This window comes from Carcharodon carcharias, chromosome 12 (genome assembly GCF_017639515.1).
Source record: "Carcharodon carcharias isolate sCarCar2 chromosome 12, sCarCar2.pri, whole genome shotgun sequence".
Classification (NCBI taxonomy): Eukaryota; Metazoa; Chordata; class Chondrichthyes; order Lamniformes; family Lamnidae; genus Carcharodon; species Carcharodon carcharias.
The window spans coordinates 98,847,306-98,867,597 of record NC_054478.1 but is presented as its reverse complement, the minus strand read 5'-3'; the positions used below and the strand labels follow the sequence as shown (position 1 = coordinate 98,867,597).

General features: G+C 41.3%; 1 protein-coding gene across 3 annotated transcripts in view; it reads left to right on the top strand.

Annotated features, from left to right (window-relative positions):
• Positions 1-12,752: 12,752 nt before the first annotated feature.
• Positions 12,753-20,292, top strand: part of hibch (3-hydroxyisobutyryl-CoA hydrolase) — a 187,105-nt gene continuing 179,565 nt past the window's right edge. For all 3 annotated transcript variants that reach the window (XM_041200215.1, XM_041200216.1, XM_041200214.1), the window contains exons 1-2: positions 12,753-12,893; positions 19,930-19,972. In XM_041200215.1, coding sequence (XP_041056149.1) covers positions 12,862-12,893; positions 19,930-19,972 — 75 coding nt within the window. In that variant the 5' untranslated portion in view covers positions 12,753-12,861. The remainder of the gene's footprint in view (positions 12,894-19,929; positions 19,973-20,292) is intronic.

The window sequence follows — 20,292 nt, the reverse complement described above, 5'->3', positions numbered from 1 at the left end:
CCGTGCCCCACCTCGAGGATGAATATCCAGGCCCACATATATAAATAAGGTTTTAGCTTACTAATTCTTTTGACCTATTAACCATATCTGTAGGACAAAACACCTATACTTAAAAAAAACATACTTTCCTGATTTTCTGCTAGGAATTACTACTAACATCTGTTCTTAATTCCTTTAGTATTAATGGGAATAGGTTAGCATTTTTACGTGAATTGTTTACATCAGTTTGAATTATAGGTAAGAGGATGTGACATTGTTGTTTAGCTACATTCTACTTCTAAAAATGTATCATTTGTTCACAATGGAATGTAAGCTCTGGGGTTAAAGAAAATAACAGATGGACATTTGTCTCAACCTACATGATTCTGGTTATAGATGTGGGGCAACACCAGGTGACCCTCACCCTTAGCCTCCTTTCCCAACAACACTTAACTGTGCAAGCACAGGAGATGCAATACCTGTCCTTTAACCTCCTCTCTTCTCACCATTCAAAGCCCCAAACTCTCCTCCAAGTGAAACAGCAATTTACTTGTCCTTCTTTCAATTTAGTATACTGTATTCGCTGTTCATGATGTGGCCTTCTCATTGGGGAGACCAAACATAGACTGGGAGACCGCATTGCAAAACACGTCCATTCAGTCTGCAAGCATGACCCCAAGCTTCTGATTGCTTGTCATTTTAATTCTCCACCTTACTCCCACTCTAACCTTTCTTTCCATGGCTTTACAGTGTTCCAATGAAGCACAACACGAGTTCAAGGAACAGCATCGCATCTTTCACCTTGGTACCCTACAACCTTCTGCATTCAATATTGAGTTCAACAACTTTAGGTCATAACCTCTGCCTCCATCTTGTTCTCTTTTTTTTGCCGGCTTGTTTTCTTTCCTTACCTCTTCATGCTGTTAAGTTGTTTTAAATACTGCTCTCTTTGAATCATCCCACTATATGCAATATTGGAACATTTTGCAGATGGTGCACATAATGGTACATTTAGAGCTTCTAAATCTGTTCATGTTACCCATCTTTTACCATTTTACTAATCCCTTTTCTGATAACCAATCTCCCATCTGGTGTATGTTCTAAAGCTGCTCATTTTCATGTCCAACTGCTATCTTGGAGAAATCCATATTCCACTGCTTTGCTTTGCCAGAATTTGACCAAGGCTCAGACACGGGTGGGTTGTAGCCCACACAGGCTCGCCCATGACTATGCCCCAAAAGCAAGTTCCCCTTATGGAAATGTTAAATCAGGTAAATGATATCAAGTTGAATATCAAGAACAGGAGAAATGCAACTAATGAAACAGTTACTCATCTCTCACTGTTGTCTTAGTGGTAATAGAATAGAGGAGCAAAAGGATTCCTTAAAAACTAGTGCACAGGTACAAAAAGTAATCATAAACACTAACTGAATGTTGGCCTTTATCTCAAGGAGGATAGAATATAAAGGGGAAGAATTGATGCTTCAGGTTTACAGAGCCTTGGAAAAACCCTATGTTCAGTTCAGTTTTGGGCACCGCACCTCCGGAATGATATAAACATAGAACGGAATTTCAAGTAGTGGAGGTGGAGGGAGGTACAGTGCTAGTTCACCAGAATCATAGCATTGTTTAAAGGGTTCAAAAATAAGGCCAGGTGGCACAAACCTGGTTTGTATTCCTTTGCATTTAGAAGGTTGAAGGGGTAGCTAATTGAGGTGTTAAGGTGCAATAAAGTAGATACAAAGTAATTGTTTCCTCAGGTGGGGAAACCCAGATCAAAGGAGCTCAAATCAAAAATTAGAGCGAGGCCATTCAGGAGTAAAATTAAAAATCACATTTTCACACATCGTAATGGAAATCTGGAATTCTCTTCCCCAAAAGCCTGCGCATGCTGGATTAATTGAAATTTTCAAGGTGAGGTCAATTGATTTTTATTATGCAATTGGAGTCGAGGTGCAGGTTAACCGTAACATAATTGAATGGCAGATCAGCTGTGAGGGGTTGAATAGTCTTCTCCTGTTCCTATGTTCCAATGTAAAGGGTAATTTAGTACTGATATCAGATAGATTATTACATAAGGAATTATATAAATATCGAAATAACTTTCGGGTAGCACAGTGCAAGTAAAAACCTTGCAAATTTAAAATTAAGGCATTGCTTGACTGAGATCCAATATAGGTCAGTGAGCTCAGAGGTGATAAGTGCCTGAAAAGAACAATTGGATGCCATAAAGGATAGGGCTTTTCCGAATGAATGACCTAAAATGGGTTTGGATGGCCTTCCTTGTTTTTATTTATGTTGAGCCTTAAGTTAGCAGGATGTTACATCTAGATCTTACTCTTTGTATGCTTTGCCTTCTCCTCCATTTTGGTTAAACTGTTGTGTACATGGGAAGGATATAACATTATGGAACCACGTACCAGGGATAATGAGTTACAGTTAGGAAGAGATTTGAGAAGTTAAGATTTCTTTGACTAGATAAAAAAGATGAAGGGGTGACTTAACAGGGGTTTTCAAAATTATGGAGAGCTAAAAAGCATTAAGTAACAGGTTGTTTCCCATCGATAAGCAAGATAGGAAAAAGACTATATAGCACAAACTTAAGATAATTACAAAAAGAATAAAATTTTGAGTTTTCAAAAATATTCCTTGCATATTGGTTAGCTATTTGTCATAAGCTATCATTGCATATCCAACAGTGTTTTCTAAAATCAATTATGTTTTCACTGCAAAATAGGTTCCTGATAAGTGTATGAAAAATCTGGAAGATCACCTATCCACTGCATTGTCATTGTTCTGATATACAATCCACTGTACTTCCACAGTTACTGCAAAAGCATAAGAACAGTAAAGTAAATTCTCTGAACTTTTCATCAGCATACAGCACTAATCGTTCTGCAGAACCCTAGGACCCATTTGAGTTTGAAAGGTCTTTCTCATAGATGAGGGATAATGGACATCTCCTGGATGTGATATATTTATATTGCTGAAAAAAGATATCTTGTTCAAGCTTTTTGTCCTGCACTCATCAGGACAATCGCAAGAATACCAATGTCAGGAGAAGCATCAACTTTCTACTGTATGAGAAGAGAGTGCTGATTGGTTGATGAGTGGACTCTGATTGGTAGAGGCATTGCTATGAAGAATGCACCAGTTAATGGTGACTGGCAGTTAACTACCAAGCATTTTTTGAAATTTAAACCAGGCAGCTTGACTCTGGTCAAGACATTGTCCTGAGGAATGAACCAGTGAATGGCTATCACTTATTTTGTTTGGCTGAAACAGGTGCAATGTGTGTATATGTTCTTTCTGTTTGCAAAGAACAGGGCCCTGTGCATTAGTATATGTAGCTTCCATTGCACGCAAATGTGCCACACTGCGAGCCTGACTGATAATCTTAATTTGGTTGTCGGTGTAATTTTTAGCACACTGAGAATTTTTTAGCATATGTTGCCCAATTTTAGAATGTTGGATGCTATGTTTTGAGTTTTGCAAGCATGGGCTGGTTGATTACGGTCTATACCTTGCCTGTTCCGAACAGTGGAATGGACATGCTGTTTGATACGATCCGCCAGTCTTTGGGACATCTAGCCTACATACCTAGCCTCACACTGGCACTGAAATCCATATACCACATTATTTACTTGTGTGATAGGCAAACATCTTTTTGGCTTGACAGCATCCTGTTAGTGGCGAACACCACTTGTGGTGCTACTGTATAGTATTAGCGTAAAACAGCTAAGTTCACCTGTTGCTCAAATTTTTGAGATACCTTTCCCTTCCAGGATAATCTCAGGTAGACTGAGCACTTTTCAGTGCTGAAAGTGATGACGTTAGGCCCATTCATGGATTTGCGTGATATACAGTGTGATCACAAATCTCTCTGACCATCTACTCTCAGAAAGTGGAGTTTGTTCTTGTGCATGGTTTCAATTGTGATGTGCCTTCATCCCAAATCAAAAGGGAAGAAGTATTTGCTGAGTTTGAACTCCTCTGCTCCCAACTATTCCACCACAAGCCAGCATCCACTGAAGATGCTGAATTGTTGAAAGCACGCCGTGCTGATCTAGCACACGCACATTACAGGATTCCAAAAGATTCCAAAAGATTTTCACATGCAACGTGAATGTTATGAGGCCTTAAGACCAACCCCGACATACAAATCAGTAAATCTGACAAAAGGACAGGAATCCTTAACAAGCATGACTACATCAACAAAATGCATGCCATTCTTAATGATGGATTCAAATTTGTAACCATTGGACCTGTCACTCAACATGACTGGACAGTCTTGCTCAAAAGTAAGCTAAGAAAAACTCTTGATGGACTTGTGTAAGAGTGATGAGCTGCCACATGATATATAAGACAGGTTCATCCTCACGGCTCGCTGCATCCGCATAAATATGGACTGCCCATGACACACAAAAGTGATGTCCCTTTATGCGCTATCTTATCTAGGACCGGTTCTGCACAACATGAATAAGCCAAATGGTTGGGCAAATTGTTACAACCAGTTTTGAATAAGTTTTCCAGACACACGGTGAAAGATTCCTTCACATTTGTGAATACCATATAGGACTTGCATGTCGATAGCAATGCTTTGTCCTTGCACTCATTTGACATTGCTAGCCTATTCACCACTTAAGGTAATCATAGATATTTGCACTGCAGCACTATATCATGGCAATCTAGACCCAACACCATTGCATGAATCAGTATTCAGTGAGCTTATGAACTTGGCAATTCGCACAGTTGAGTTCTGCTTTAATGACACAATGAATGGCCAAATAGATGGTGTTGGGGATCATGGGGATCCCCTCTAGGCCCAGCTCTTGCAAACATCTTTGTTGGTTTCCATGAGAAATGTGTCTTCAATAGAATGACACCTAACCTCCTAACCCTTGCATATTTCCGATATGTGGATGATACAGTTGCTATATTTAAATCTGTAGCAGCATTTAATAATTTCCCTGCATGTCTTAATGGGCTCCATCCTGCATTCAATTTCACCTTTGAAATGGAGCAACCAAATGAACTCCCTTTCCTTGATGTACTAATTGAAAAATCTGCCAGGAGGTTCTCTGCCACAATCTACTGCAAGCCTATCTTCACTGGTCAATATACATGTTAGGATTCTTACAGTTTCATGTGCTGTAAGATTGGCCTTATCGGTAACCTTGTAAAGAGGGCACAAGCCATTTGCTCACTATGAAAGCTTGATGCTGAAATAGGGTGCATCAAAGACATTCTACGGGACAATGGCTACCCTGATCAGATCATTTCACGCTATAAATCATGCAAACTCATGAACGGGCCTAAGGCTGTCACTTTCAGTCCTGAAAAGTGCCCAGTTGACCTCAGTTTGCCCTGGAAGGGCAAGGTATCTGAAAAATTTGAGCAATAGGTGAAGCTAGCTGTTTTGCTTCTGCTACTATGAAATAGCAACATGAGTGGTATTTGCCACTAACAAGATGCTGCCATCAAGTCAAAAAGACATTCTGCCTATTACACAAACAAGTAATGTGGTATATGAATTTCAGTGCCAGTGTGATGCTAGGTATGCAGTCCATACGTCCCAAAGACTGGTGGATCGTATCAAACAGCATATCCCTTCCACTGTTTCTAATGTGCAAGGTGCAGACTGTACCCAACCACTAGTTCCTGTTTGCAAAATTCAAAACATAGTGTCCAACATTAGATGTGATTCTGCCATTGAACAACATTTGCTAAATAATCTTCAATGCACTAAAAATTAAGTCGACAACCAATTTAAGATTGTCAGTCAGGCTTGCAGTGTGGCGCATTTGCATGTACTGGAAGCTATATATGTTCATAAACAGGGCCCTGTTCTTTGCAGACAGAAAGAACGTGTCCACACATTGCACCTGCTTCAGCTATACAAAATAAGTGATAGCCATTCGCTGGCTCATTCTTCAGGGCAATGCCTTGACTAATCAGAGTCAAGTTGCCTGGTTTAAATTTCAAACAATTCTTGGCAGTAAACTGTCAGTCACCATTAACTGATGCATTCTCCATGGCAACCCCTCTACCAATAGGTCCATTTGCCAACCAATCAAGATTCCTCTTCTCATAAAGTATAAAGTTGATGCTTCTGCTGTCATTGGTATTCTTGTGAATGTCCTGATGAGTGCAAGGTGAAAAGCTTCGACAAAATGTAGTTTTCCAGCAATACTCAAGTTCTGTACTATCAAACGACTATTTATATATTTATATGATAAGTCAAATTAACCATAGAGCATGAAGTCATAAGAACATAAGAAATAGGGGAACGAGTAGACCATACAACCCAATGAGCCTGCTCTGCCATGCAATGCAATCATGGCTTATCTATGGCTTCAAATCCACTTTCCCAACCACTTGCCATGACCCTTAATTCCCTGAGAGAACAAAAATTTATCTTTCTTGCCTTAACTATATTCAAAGATGGAGCATCCATACCCCTCTGGGGTCGAGAATTCCAAAGATTCACAACCTTTTGAGTGAAGAGATTTCTCAATGCAGTCCTAAATGATCAGCCCCTTATCCTGATACTGTGCCCCCGTGTTCTAGATTCCCCATTCAGAAGAAACAAGCTCTATCCTGTCGAGGTCCTTCAGAATCTTGTATGTTTCAAAGAGATCAATTGTGATTGCCTTCCGTCTCGAAAGACCATCGTTGGTACTGTGGTGGTCAAATCTGTGTTTAGCATCGCCTAGTGTGGCTCAGGTATATAATCTGGGCCTGTGGCCTTACAGCTGGCTGTCTGATGAATGACTTGGTGGACCTCAGCTCAAAGTAGGGGAGGCTTACATTCAACTTGGCCTTTAGATTCCTATTCACTGTCGTCCTCGTAAAGGTACTCACAAAATTTGCGGTCATTGTGCAGCAATTTTCTTTGCTTCCGATTCATTCTTGTCAGAGGCTGACTGAATGCAATGCAGAAAATAGGAGGAGAATCTGTAGTGGACAGGATGTACAGAATATGTGTGGCACTGTGGGAGACCAGCATTTGGCTGGAGGACTGGACTGACTCTACCTTTATCCCTCTTCCAAATTAAGGTGACCTGAAACAGAACAATTATGGAACAATTGTTCTGACCTTCCATTGCTAGTAAAATCTTGGTCAGGATCATTCTGGAACAGATCTATAAAAAGACAGTGAGATGGATTGCTGATGAACAAGCTGGATTTCAATGTGGAAGCGGAACCAGAGATCAAGTCACTAATCTTAGATTGATAATGCGCAAAGTCGAAGAACTTCAGCAGCTAGTATACATGTGTTTCATTGATTTTGAGAAGGTATTTGATTCGATCTCACATGAGAAATTCTGGCTGACAATGTTAGACATGGGATACGCACCACATTTAATTGATTAGCTAGCCAAACTTTATCGTAAGCAACAAACTAGGATCAGAGTTGCCGGCGCCTTCTCAGAATGGTTCAAAGTCAAAAAGGGTGTTAGGCAGGGGTGTGTCCTCTCACCATATTTATTCAAAATCCTGGCAGAAATGGTTATGAGAAAGACACTTGATGGATACAAAGGTGGGATACTAATTGGCGGGTGGTGAGTTTTCAATCTTCAATATGCTGATGACATTATTCTGCTCGCTATCTCAATGGAGGAGCTACAGGAGTTGGTGGATCATCTTGATCAGGTTAACTGGAAATACAATCTCCTGATCAATGTGGACAAGACAAAGATGATGGGGATGGGCGGAAAGATCTCAAAGATTCTGGTTACCGGAGTTCAGTTTGAATAGTTTGATATCTTCTGCTATCCTGGGTCACTCATCATGGAAGATGCAGAGTCTACCAAAGAAATTCAGGCTGGACTTAACAAGGATCATCGCATTGTGAACTCACTTAATAGAGTATGGAGGAGCCACAGCACCTTGATTACAATGAAAATTCATCTTCTGAATGCCCTTGTGTGGTCAGTGACAATGTATGGCTGTGAAAGCTGGACCATCAAGAAGACTGACGAGGCTCAAATTAGAGCATTTGAAATTAAAGGACTCAGACGGATATTATCTGTGTCATGGACGGCCAAGCGAACAAATGAATGGGTGCTCAAGAAAGCTGGTGTTAAGAGGAACTCGTTCGAGGCAGCGATATCAAGGAAGCTCACATATTTTGGACATGTGATGCAAGCGGGGGGGAGTGTTTGGAATATGAGATAACACAAAGCAAAACACCTGGAAAACATGCACAAGGTAGACTCAAGATGGCATGTGTGGATAATATAAGAACATGGACTGGCATCTCTATGGGACAGGCAGTGAGGGCAGCAGAGAATAGGAGAAAGGTTGTTCATAGTGTGGCCAACCCTTGGAGAGAAGATGGTTGAAAGACCAAAAACAGTGTGGCTCATGAGCCCCACTCTGGCATGGCAGTATCTGCTGCATTTGCTGCAGAGGAAGGCAGTGAGCTGAGAAGGTTCACTATTTGCTGGCCTCCGTTTTCTCTGGGCCCTCTTCTTGGCCAGCTGAGCTTTTTGATTCTGCTCACCTTTTCCAATGCCCTTCCAAACAGTCAGCCTCCTGAGGTCACAGCTATCAGTGACCGACTCCCAGTTGTCAGTGCCAATGTCTGTCATCTTCATCTCTCTTTGCACGTGTCCTTGTCACAAAAGGTTGTGACCCAGTGGCCACTTCACCATACAAAATGTCTCTGGCTGTCATCCATCTGATGAATGTGGCCAAACAAGCGCAAGTGTCTTTAGCTTAGCAACGAATGTATGCTGATGGAATTAGTCTGGTCCAGGATCTCTGAGTTGGTGACCTTGTCCTGCCAAGAGATGCTGAGAATATGCCTGAGACAGCAAAGATGGAAACTATTCAGCTTTTCCTTCTACTTAGCATATGTTGTCCAGGTCTCACCATTGTAGAAGAGTGCACTGAGGATGCAGGCTTGGTAGACTTGTAGTTTGGTCTTCTCAGACAAGTTGCTGTTGATCCACATTTTCTTTATCAGCTTGGACATAACAGCTGCAGCTTTGCAATGCATTTATTGATTCCAACATCAAATGACCGATTACTGATGATTGTGGAGTCCAGATATGTGAAGCTGTTAACAACCTCCAGCATCACATTGTCAATGCTGATAGATGGCAGTATGGACCATGACACTTGTCTTCCTCATGCTGATGGTCAAACCAAACTCTTTACCGACATAAGAAAGTCTGCCCATTTGCTGCTGCAGGTATTTCTCAGTATGGAATATTAGTGAGGCATTGTGAGCCTAAAGCAACTCTCTTGTGAAGACTTGGCGCACATTTGTCTTGGACCTCAGGCAAGTAAGGCTGTTCTGGTATGTGAGTAGACACCTATGACAGCAGTAAAGAGAGGAATATGCCAAAGAGCATCAGTGTTAGAACGCAACCGTGTTTGACCCCACTGCAGATCTCAAAGTGTTCCAATGTTGCACTGCCATTGCTGACCTTACCCATCATGTTGTCATGGAAAGAGATAACCTCTCATTCTTCTAAATTCCAGAGTGTATAGGCCCAATTTACACTGCCTTTCATCATAGGACGACCCTCTCATCCCATTCAGTGAACATTTGCTGTACCATCTCCAATGCAAGCACATCCTTCCTTAAATGTGGAAACCAAAACTGTGCTCAGTACTCCAGTTGTGTTCTCAACAAAGTCCTGTACATTGCAGCAAGGCCTCTTTATCGTTGTACCCCAAGCCCCCTTGTAATAAGTGCCTTCCTAATTGCTTGTTGTACCTGCATACTAACTTTCTGTGTTCTTTCTACGAGTGCACTCAAGTCTCACTGAACATCAGCATTTACAAGGTTCACCCCTTTACAAAAAAAGTCATAAGTATGTTAAACCTAGTACTCATATGAGTTGATTAAGTATTATACTATGCAAGAATACACTGTCCCTAGAATGAAAGTGCTGACAAATTCTAGCTTTTATTGGATAAAACAAAATCTCTATTCTGCATATCCATTTCCATAGCTCAGTACCTATGCTGGAACTGGATGCCTGCCATTATTAATCAGGATTTTTAAGATTCTTTGTGATCAGCATGAAAAATGCGGTTTTACTGGTCCTGGGTCAATTTTCATTGTTTAGCTGTTAAAACATCTTTTCTGGGTTTCCTTTTATTCATTTAGTCCTTGAGAACTGGTGTTGAACTTTCAGATGAATCCAAAAAGCATCATAAAGACTTAAGCTTTAAACATCACCAATCCATCTGGTAATTCAGATTTTTGGGGACCTTTATCAACAAATTTAGCCTCTGGTTTATGAGTTGTGCATATGTGGTTCCCAAACATAAGTGCTGTGATACATATGAAAAAAAACTTCTCAAATTCATGATTAAGGTTTTTTAAAAAATTCTACAGCCTTGTCTTCCTCCTTCACAAACAACTGAAACAGCTTTTCGTAATGCTAGCCACAAAGAATCTTAATAATCCTCTGGTAGATCAACAAATTGCAGGGAGCATATTATATGCAGTCAATGATCATTTGGTAATGCAGCGATTTAAAAATGTTTTGATCATAGTAAACTATCCACCATGTCATCAATTACATCGACAAAATTGAGATCAATATATATCTAAATTCCTAGAGACGTTTGTAAATCTATTTTATTACTTGCCAAAAATACTGGTACTGAAATAAGAGTCATGTTTCCATATTTAAAATATCGCAATAAATGAGGGGCATCATCAATTAACTTACTTTGATTTCCCAACTTCAGAAAGCAAAGGGAACGTAAAATTATTGGAAATTATTATGTTTCAGCAAAACACTTGATTCATAGACAGTACACTAAATGGTATGTGTAATATGACTTGAATTAACATTCGTGAAAAACACCCATAACTTATCAATCATCTCCCTTTTAGGAATGAAGTCATATTGCATAGATCTTCATGAAGTTTCCATTAAACATTCCAGAATGTTTTATTAAAAATCAGTGACACATTACACTATATTGTTAGCTTATGTAATTACAAATGAAAGTCAACATTTATAAATTTCTAAATAAATCCCATTTTGCTGAAAAAAGAGACACGTAGAAGCTTTTTGTCTTGCACTCCTCAGCACACTTAGCAAGAATACCAATATACGGGGAATTTTGGTGGGTGAATTAAAAAATGTTAACAAAATTATAGATTAAATGCTGAACAATGAGTGTCTTTTGAATGATTATTAAGCTGTAATTCTACCGAGGATTTTAGAAGATATCATAGATCAGAATACTGAGTTCATAGGATGTGAGCATTGCTGGCAAGGCTAGTATTTGTTGTCCACTTCTAATTGCTCTTCAGAAGGTGATGATGGGCTGCCTACTTGAACTGCAGTCTACCTGATGGTTAGCTTGATGCATGGGGCCAACTTCATTAGAGAATTAAAATTATATTTAATCATGAAAAAATTACTAATCTTTAATGTGCAGCTGAATACCAGGAAACTAACAATAGTATTAAATCCCATTCTCCTATCACCTCTGTGCTTGTTAACCAACATTGGCTTGTGGTCAAGAAAAGTTTTGCATTTAAAATTCTCATTCTTGTTTTCAAATTCTTTACTGGCCTCACTCCTCCCTAACTCTGTAATCCCCTCCAAATCCACAATCCGCTAAGATACCTGCATACCTCTAATTCTGGACTTGTGTGTATCCCCTTGTTTACGTGCTCTATTCTTGCTGGCCAGTCCTCCAGTCGCCTATGTCCCAAGCTGTGGAATACCCTCCCTACATCTCTCTGCCTCTCTACCTCTACCTTAAAGCCCACCAGCTCTTTGCCCAAGCTTTTGATCAGCTGATCTAATATCTCATCTAACTTGACGTCATATTTTCTTTTATACTGCTCCTGTGAAGCACCTTGGGTTGTTTCATAATGGTAAAATTCTAAATATAAATTGTTGTTTTCATTAAATTACTGTGCTTTTTTGTAATAATCATGTGCAGATTACAAGTAATAAATTATTTATAACTGGCTTTAATCTATCAAAGTGAACTTACTGATGCTTTACTTACATTCGGTGCAAAGGATGTTGACATCTTCCCCATGACAGCTGCAACTGTAAAATAAAAAGGTTGAGAACAAAAAACCAGCATCACGACTTGCATGGTAAATATAAATGAGAGTTATGATGCATTTAAGCACTGGCATGTTATTTGTAACTTTATAATGAAATCTTCTATTAGTTTATATATTATTACCTGCATTTATTCTAGTATCTTTTTTCACTACACCTCTTCAGGCAAAGCACAAGACGTGGTAGGTAGCGCATCCTTTTTTATATAATCTACTCCTTAAAAGAGTGTGAAGTATGTGTAGGCGGTATTCATCTCCCCCATCAGCAAAAAGACTGTCTCAGGCTGATTTGTGTATATGCTAAGGCTGGTGGTGAAAATCGTTGCCCCTATTCATTGAAGATTGAATTTACAGAATTAGCTTTGGTTACTTCCAAAATCATTAGCATGCAATAAGCCTGCAAAGTCTCAAATATCCCTCGCCAATCTCTGTAATGTGTGGCAAAATAACCTATTTCATTATGTCTCAGGATGTTTAAAATACTTTATTTTTTTTTACAGTTTTGAAGGTAACGTCACTGCTTTACCTCAATCTCCCGGTTTCCAGTTATTTCTCCGCCGATGCTGCCAGACCTGCTAAGTTTTTCCAGGTATTTCTGTTTATGTTCCTGTTATTTGACCCAGACAATGCTGGACAATGTTAAAGCCACAGCTGTGATTGTAGTTCCTCCGAGCTCTTGGAGGCGCTGTAGTGGGAAAGGGTGAGGGTAAAGGGGGAAGAAGCTCTTGGCAGTGTTGGTGTTGCTGCGGTGTGATGAGGTGAACAGCTGTTACTGGAATCTCTGGGCCGAATCTGGAACTCATTGTAACAATTTCGGGATGAGTCTCTGGGTTTTCACTGCTCAGCTCAGGTGGGTGACTCGTCTCTCGAAAGACCCGTGTCGGTACTACAGACTCACGGTGCTCCACTGCAACTTGTCCCAAATGCAAGGTCACATTTCAGGCTGCTTTGCGTGAACATTTAAGCTGTACCGCAAATGCAGTGACAACTTTTCATTATCACATTGGGTAATGTTAGTATTGTTATTGTGACCTTTTGCTCTACAGACGTCTTTTTGGCGGTAACGCATTCCCTTGATCAAAAATGTATTTTTAAAACAACTACGTATAATCTAGTCCAAATCTTTTATGTATTTAAAACCCATCTCCTCCAGTGGTCCTATAGTCCAAGACTGGTCCACCATTAGCACACTCCCACAGTAATTCCTGTTACTCCTTAGTGCACCTGGATCCAAATGCTCCCATTCCAATACTCCCAGATCTCTACACTTCCGTGCATCTTGCAGTACGCTGCTGCCCCCGGATCTCTGGACTATTATTCTTCTAACTCTCTTCTACATACTTCCTAGCTACTGGCATTAGAATATCTTCCTCTGCAGATGTATAGAGATTTTAAAAACTGAATTTATAGGTAAATATAAAACACTGCTACTACTTTCATAATACTGTGAATAAACGAAATTACAAACACTAAGCCTGTCCACAAGTCAGGAGCGTGATGGAATACTCTCCACTTGCCTGGATGAGTGCAGCTGCAACAAGCATCTAGAATCATCCAGGACAAAACAGTCCGCTTTATTGGAACCCCACCCACAAACTTCTCCCCACCACCGAAGCACAGTAGCAGCAGTGTGTACCATTTACAAAATGCACTGCAGGAATTCACCAAGGCTCCTTAGACAGTACCTTCCAAACCCACGACTGCTACCAACTGGAAGGACAAGGGCAGCGGACACATGGGAACACCACCACCTGGAATTCCCCTTCCAAGCCACTCGCCATCCTGACTTGGAAATATGTCGTTATACCTTCACTGTCACTGGGTCAAAATCCTGGAACTCCTTCCCTAGCAGCGCTGTGGGTGTGCCCACACCACATGGATTACAGCGGTTCAAGAAGGCAGCTCACCACCATCTTCTCAAGGGCAATTAGGGATGGGCAATAAATGCTGGCCTAGCCAGCGATGCCCACATCCCATAAATGAATTTTTAAAAACTAATAATGGTGTTCATTATGTATAGTATGTCAATAGCACAAAACAGTATGACTGTAATAAAAGCATTGAAGGAAATGATTTTACAACTAATTTTGTGTGTGATTGAGGGCTAAAGACCATTGTGATTAATAGCAAAAGCAAGTTACACTTGTGTAGCCCCGCTAAAATAGAAAACGGCTCAAAGCACTTAACAGAACGAGAAGGAAAGAGATCAGATGTTGAGCTGTGGTGTGAGAGGTACTGAAAGCTTGGTTGGAAAAAGGGGTTTTCAGAATATTTAACTTGGGAGTGAGAGACTGAGGATTTTAGAGAAGTAGGAACCTGATGGTTGAAGGTTTGCCGTGTTGCATGATAGTGACTTGATAAATAAGATCTTTCTGGCAGATGAAGGGTGGGAGGGTGGAAGAGGACATAGCAAAAAGTTAGTCTGAAGGCTCCAAAAATGTTGATAATGGTTTCAGTGGCAATTGAAGTGGAGGGTGATAATGCTGTGAAGGTGAAAGTTCTTAAGTCACACGGTATTCTCAGGATTCAGCTTCAGCCTATGCGAGTAGCTGGGCTGGGGCATGAAATTGGTGTGAGGGAGTAGAAATCAATTGGCTTTGGTGTTCTACAGTTGAGTTGAAGGAAATTCTGATTCCTTGAGGTTGGACAGGTGCATGCTTTAAACTATAATAAATAGGTCTAGCAGCATCTGTGGAGAGAGAAACAGAGTTAACGTTTTGAATCTGTATGACTCGTCAGAGCTAAAGAGAAGTAGAAATGTGATGGATTTTATTCTGTTTAAGAGAAAACAAAGTATAGAAATAGAATGGACAATTTAGTTTATGGTCACTTAAGTAGTGCAAATTAAGGAAACAAACATAGCATTAGACCCCGTTAGCATTATGTTATATATATTTTAATCTTGCATTTGTGCATGCTTCCTACCTGCAATAGGTAACTTACTGTTACCATATTTTTGACAATTTTTTTTGTCAACTTTAACCCATTACAGTTTTCTATGTCTGTATTTATAATGCGTTTTGGCTAAGTAAATTTGTTTATTTGTTTTTGGCATGTGACCAACACTGGCAACGTTGATTTGTTCCCATCTCTGGTCATGTTGAAAAGGTGGTGGTGGGGTTTCTTGATCAGCTGCAGCTCCTGTAATGTTGGTACTCCCATGTTGGTGTTAAGAAAAAAGTTCTGGGATTTGATTAGCGTTGAAGAAGGAATGGGATTATATATCCAAATCAGGGTGGTGTGTGACTTGGAGGGGGGGTGGGGGGGGAGGTGGAGAGAACCTGAAGGTGATGGTGTTTCCATGATGTTGCTCTTCTCAACCTACTGTAATTACATAATCTGGCCAGTTGGTGGCTTTCTATCCAGTTTGTGAGCAACTTCAAGGACTTTTTTTGGATAATATTAGACAGCCCTGCCACCATTTTATATTACAATCTGCACTGTTTATACTGGGTGTGTTTGTTCCAATGTGATTTGCCCACTATATGACTTGGACAGTTTAAGGTTTCGCAGGCTTTAAGGTGAGCTCTAAAGTGCCACCACTTTTAATAACTGTAAGGAATGGAGAGTGTATAAGCAAATTTGACTCGAAAGCTGTTGCCGGCCAACTTTGAGGCACTGAACGTTTGTGAATGCCTCAGAGCTTTAGCCCGTGCCTCAGAAAATTTATTTGCCACAATAAAGCAAAAAAAACAAGCATTTCTAGAGCTCACTTGTTAGCTCATTGTCTATTGTGATTGGTATGAAAAATATCCAAGAAGGACATCAGATAAAATAACATTTGCCATTATCTGTACCTATTTACTGGGAAAATTGCAGTTTCAAGTATTACCATATAGCTTTCCAACCAAATTACAGGGGGATCATATACATTGGGTCATGGTGTCAGCTGTGGCTCAGTGGTAGCACTCTTGTCTCTGAGTCAGAAGGTTAGAGGTTCATATCCCACTCATGAGACCTAAGCACAAAATTTAGGCTGACAGTCTATTGTACAGAGGGGGTACTACAATTGTGGGAGTTGGCATCTTCCAGATGAGATGTTAAACCAAAGTTCTGCCTGCCCCCTGAGGTGGGCATAAAAAAATTCTGTGGTGCTATTTTGAAAAAATATTGGCCGATATTTATCTATCAGCCAAACAAATTATCCGGTTGTTATCACATTGCTGTTTGTGGGGCCTTGCTGTGCACAAATTGGCTGTCATATTTTCTAAATTACTACAGTGACTGCTGTTCACAAGTATTTTGTTGGCTGTAAAGTGCTTTGGGATGTGCTGAGGCTGTGAAAGGTGCTGTATAAATGCAAGCCTTTTTTTAAGCAACAGAGAACATCTGTTTTTCAGAGCATGGGCATAAATGAGAGCCAGAAATCACAATGTGAAAGTATCTCCTACTTTCTGTGTTTTACTCACATAAATGGAGAGAGAATTTTTTTTATTCATTCGTTGGCTGGGCCAGCATTTGTTGCCCTTGAGAAGGTGATGGTGAGCTACCTTCTTGAACTACTGCAGTCCATGTGTTGTAGGTACACCCACAGTGCTATTAGGGAGGGAGTTCCAGGATTTTGACCCAACGACTGTGAAGGAATGGTGAAATATTTCCAAGTCAGGATGGTGAGTGACTTGGAGGGGAACTTCCAGGCAGTGGTGTTCCCATCTATCTGCAGCCCTTGTCCTTCTAGATGGGTTTGGAAGGTGCTGTCTCAGGATCCTTGGTGAATTCCTGCATTGCATCTTGTAGATTGGAACGCATTGCTGCTATTGTACATTGGTGGTAGAGGGAGTGAATGTTTATGGATGGGGTGCCAATCAAGTGGGCTGCTTTGTCCTGGATGGTGTCGAGCTTCTTGAGAAATGTGGGAGCTGCACTCATCCAGGTGAGTGTGGAGTATTCCATCGCATGCCTGACTTGTGCCTTGTAGATGGTGGACAGGCTTTGGGGAATCAGGAGGCGAGTTACTCGTCCCAGGATTCCTAACTGCTGACCTGCTCTTGTAGCCACAGTATTTATATGGCTAGTCCAGTTCAGTTTCTGGTCAATGGTAACCCCTGGGATGTTGATAGTGGGGGATTCAGTGACGGTAATGTCATTAAATGTTAAGGGGCAATGATAGATTCTCTCTTGTTGGAGGTGGTCATTGCTTGGCATTTGTATGGCACGAATGTTACTTGTCACTTGTCAGCCCAAGCCTGGACATTGACCAGCTTGCTGCATTTGGACATGGACTGTTTCAGTATTTGAGGAGTTGTGAAAGGTGCTGAACATTGTGCAATCATTAGTGAACGTGCTCACTTATGACCTTACGATGGAAGGAAGGTCATTGAAGAAGCAGCTGAGGATGATTGGGTCAGGGACACTACCCTGAGGAACTCCTGCAGTGATGCCCTGGAGTTAAGATAACTGACCTCCAGCAACCACAACCACCTCCCTTTGTGCTAAGTATGACTCCAATCAGTGGAGAGTTTCCCCCTGATTCCCATTGACTCCAGTTTTGCTAAGAGTCCTTGATGCTACACTCAGTCAAATGCTGCCTTGTTGTCAAAGGCAGTCACACTCACCTCATCTTGGGTGTTCAGCTCTTTTGTCCATGTTTAGACCAAGGCTGCAATGAGGTCAGGAGCTGAGTGGCACCGGCAGAACCCAAACTGGGCATCAGTGAGCAGGTTATTACCAAGCAAGTGCTGCTTGATAACACTGTTGATGACCTCTTCCATTACTTTACTGATGATGGAGAGTAGACTGATGGGGCGGTAATTGGCCGTGTTGGACTTGTCCTACTTTTTGTGCACAGGACATACCTGGGCAATTTTCCACATAGCCGGGTAGATGCCAGTATTGTAGCTGTACTGAAACAGCTTAGCTAGGGGCATGGCAAGTTCTGGAGCACAAGTCTTCAGTACTATTGCTGGAATATTGTCAGGCCCATAGCCTTTGCAGTATCCAGTACCTTCAGCTGTTTCTTGATATCACATGGAGTGAATCGAATTGGCTGAAGACTGGCATCCGTGATGCTGGGGTCCTCCAGCGGAGGCCAAGATGGATCATCAACTCGGCACTTCTGACTGAAGTTTATTGCAAATGCTTCAGCCGTATCTTTTGCACTGATGTGCTGGGCTCCTCCGTCATTGAGGATGGGGATATTTTTGGAGCAGCCTCCTCAAGTGAATTGTTTAATTGTCCACCACCATTCATAACTGGATGTGGCAGGACTGCAGAGCTTAGATCTGATCCGTTGGTTGTGGGATCGCTTAGCTCTGACTATCAATTGCTGCTTATGTTTTTTGGCATGCAAGTAGACCTGTGTTATAGCTTCACCAGGTTAACACCTCATTTTTAGGTATGCCTGGTGCTGCTCCTGGCATGCCCTCCTGCAGTCTTCATTGAACCAGGGTTGATCGCCTGGCTTGATGGTAATGATAAACTGGGGGATATGTCAGGCCATGAAGTGAGAGGTTATGTTGAAGTACAATTCTGCTGTTGCTGATGGCCCACAGTGCCTCATGCATGCCCAGTCTTGAGTTGCTAGATCAGTTCGAAATCTATCCCATTTAGCACGGTGGTAGTGTCACACAACACGATGGAGGGTATCCGCAATGTGAAGCCAAGACCTTGTCTCCACAATGACTGTGTGGTGGCTGGTGCTACCAATACTGTCGTGGACAGATGCATTTGCGGCAGGTAGGTTGGTGAGGATGAGGTCAAGTATGTTTTTCCCTTTTGTTGGTTCCTTCACCAGCTGCCTCAGACCCAATCTAGCAGCTATGTAATTTTGGACTTAGCCAGCTCGGTCAGTAGTGGTGCTACTGAGCCACTCTTGATGATAGAGATTGAAATCCCCCACCTAGAGTACATTCTGCACACACGTTGCTTCCTCCAAGTGGTCTTCAAAATGGAGGAGTACTGATTTATAGCTGAGGGAGGTCAGTACCTGGTAATCAAGAGGTTTCCTTGCCCATGTTTGACCTGATGCCATGAGACTTCATGGGGTATGGAGCTGATGTTGAGGACTCTCAGGGCAACTCCCTCCCAACTGTATACTATGCCTGCACCTCTGCTGGGTCTGTCCTGCCAGTGGGACAGAACGTACCCAGGGATGGTGATGGTGGTGTCTGGGACATTATCTGTAAGTCATCCTCACAGGATCATATCTATCTCAGGTTGTTGCTTGACTAATTTGTGAGACAGCTCTCCCAATTTTGGGCACTAGCCTCCAAATGTTAGTAAGGAGGACTTTGCAGGATTGACAGGGCTGAGATTGCTGTTGTCATTTCTGGTGCCTAGGTTGATGCCGGGCGGTCCGTCCGGTTTCATTCCTTTTTTTGAGACTTTGTAGCAGTTTGATACAACTGAGTCCTGAGTGACATATAGGCCAGATCAGATAAGGACAGCAGATTTCCTTCCCTAAAGGACATTAGTGAACTAGATGGGCTTTTACAACAATTGACAGATTTTTATTGAATTCAAATTCCATCGTCTGCTGTGGTGGGATTCGAACCCCTCAGAGCATTCCCCTGGGTCTTTGGATTACTAGTGCAGCGACAATATTACTGCACCATCGCCTCCCCTTGGGATGTGCAGTTACAGGAAGAAAGGGACACATTTATTTTAATCCATGAGCACTGTGGGATCAAAGGAAGATTAGGAACAGAGAGAGGAGCAGGAGGCCATTCAGCCTCTTGGGCTTTTTCCATCATTCATTTAGACCACAGCTGATTTGTATTTCAACTCTATTTACCCCCTTTGTTCCATATCCATTGATGCATTGGACTAACAAAAATCTATCCATCTCAGCCTTGAAAGCTTCAATTGTCAACTAGTAATAGTTTATAATCTGAAAACCTGGTTCAAGTTCAGTCATTAACTGTAATTATTTGTTGTCTTTATTTCAGGGTGCGGGCACTCTCTAGGTCACAGATTGTACAAAAACATATGGTAAGTGCACATTGATGTTTGTCATTTAATCCTCCTGGATTTGTAATAGTGTTTGAGAAATTAAATTGATCAATTGAAAAGGTAGATTTGAGCAGGGGCTCCAGGTTAATTTAGATGAACTGGGAAATACTGGACAATGATGTTGGGTGCCTACACTTAACGCCATCCCTTATTCTTGATGAGCATATCTGCAAAAAATATAATGATTAAAACTACACTGGACAAATTACAATACTCTATTAGTTACAGAGACATAGACATGTTAGCACAGGAGGTGACCATTTTATGCTTCTTCTCTGCACTGCAATTATATTGTGGTT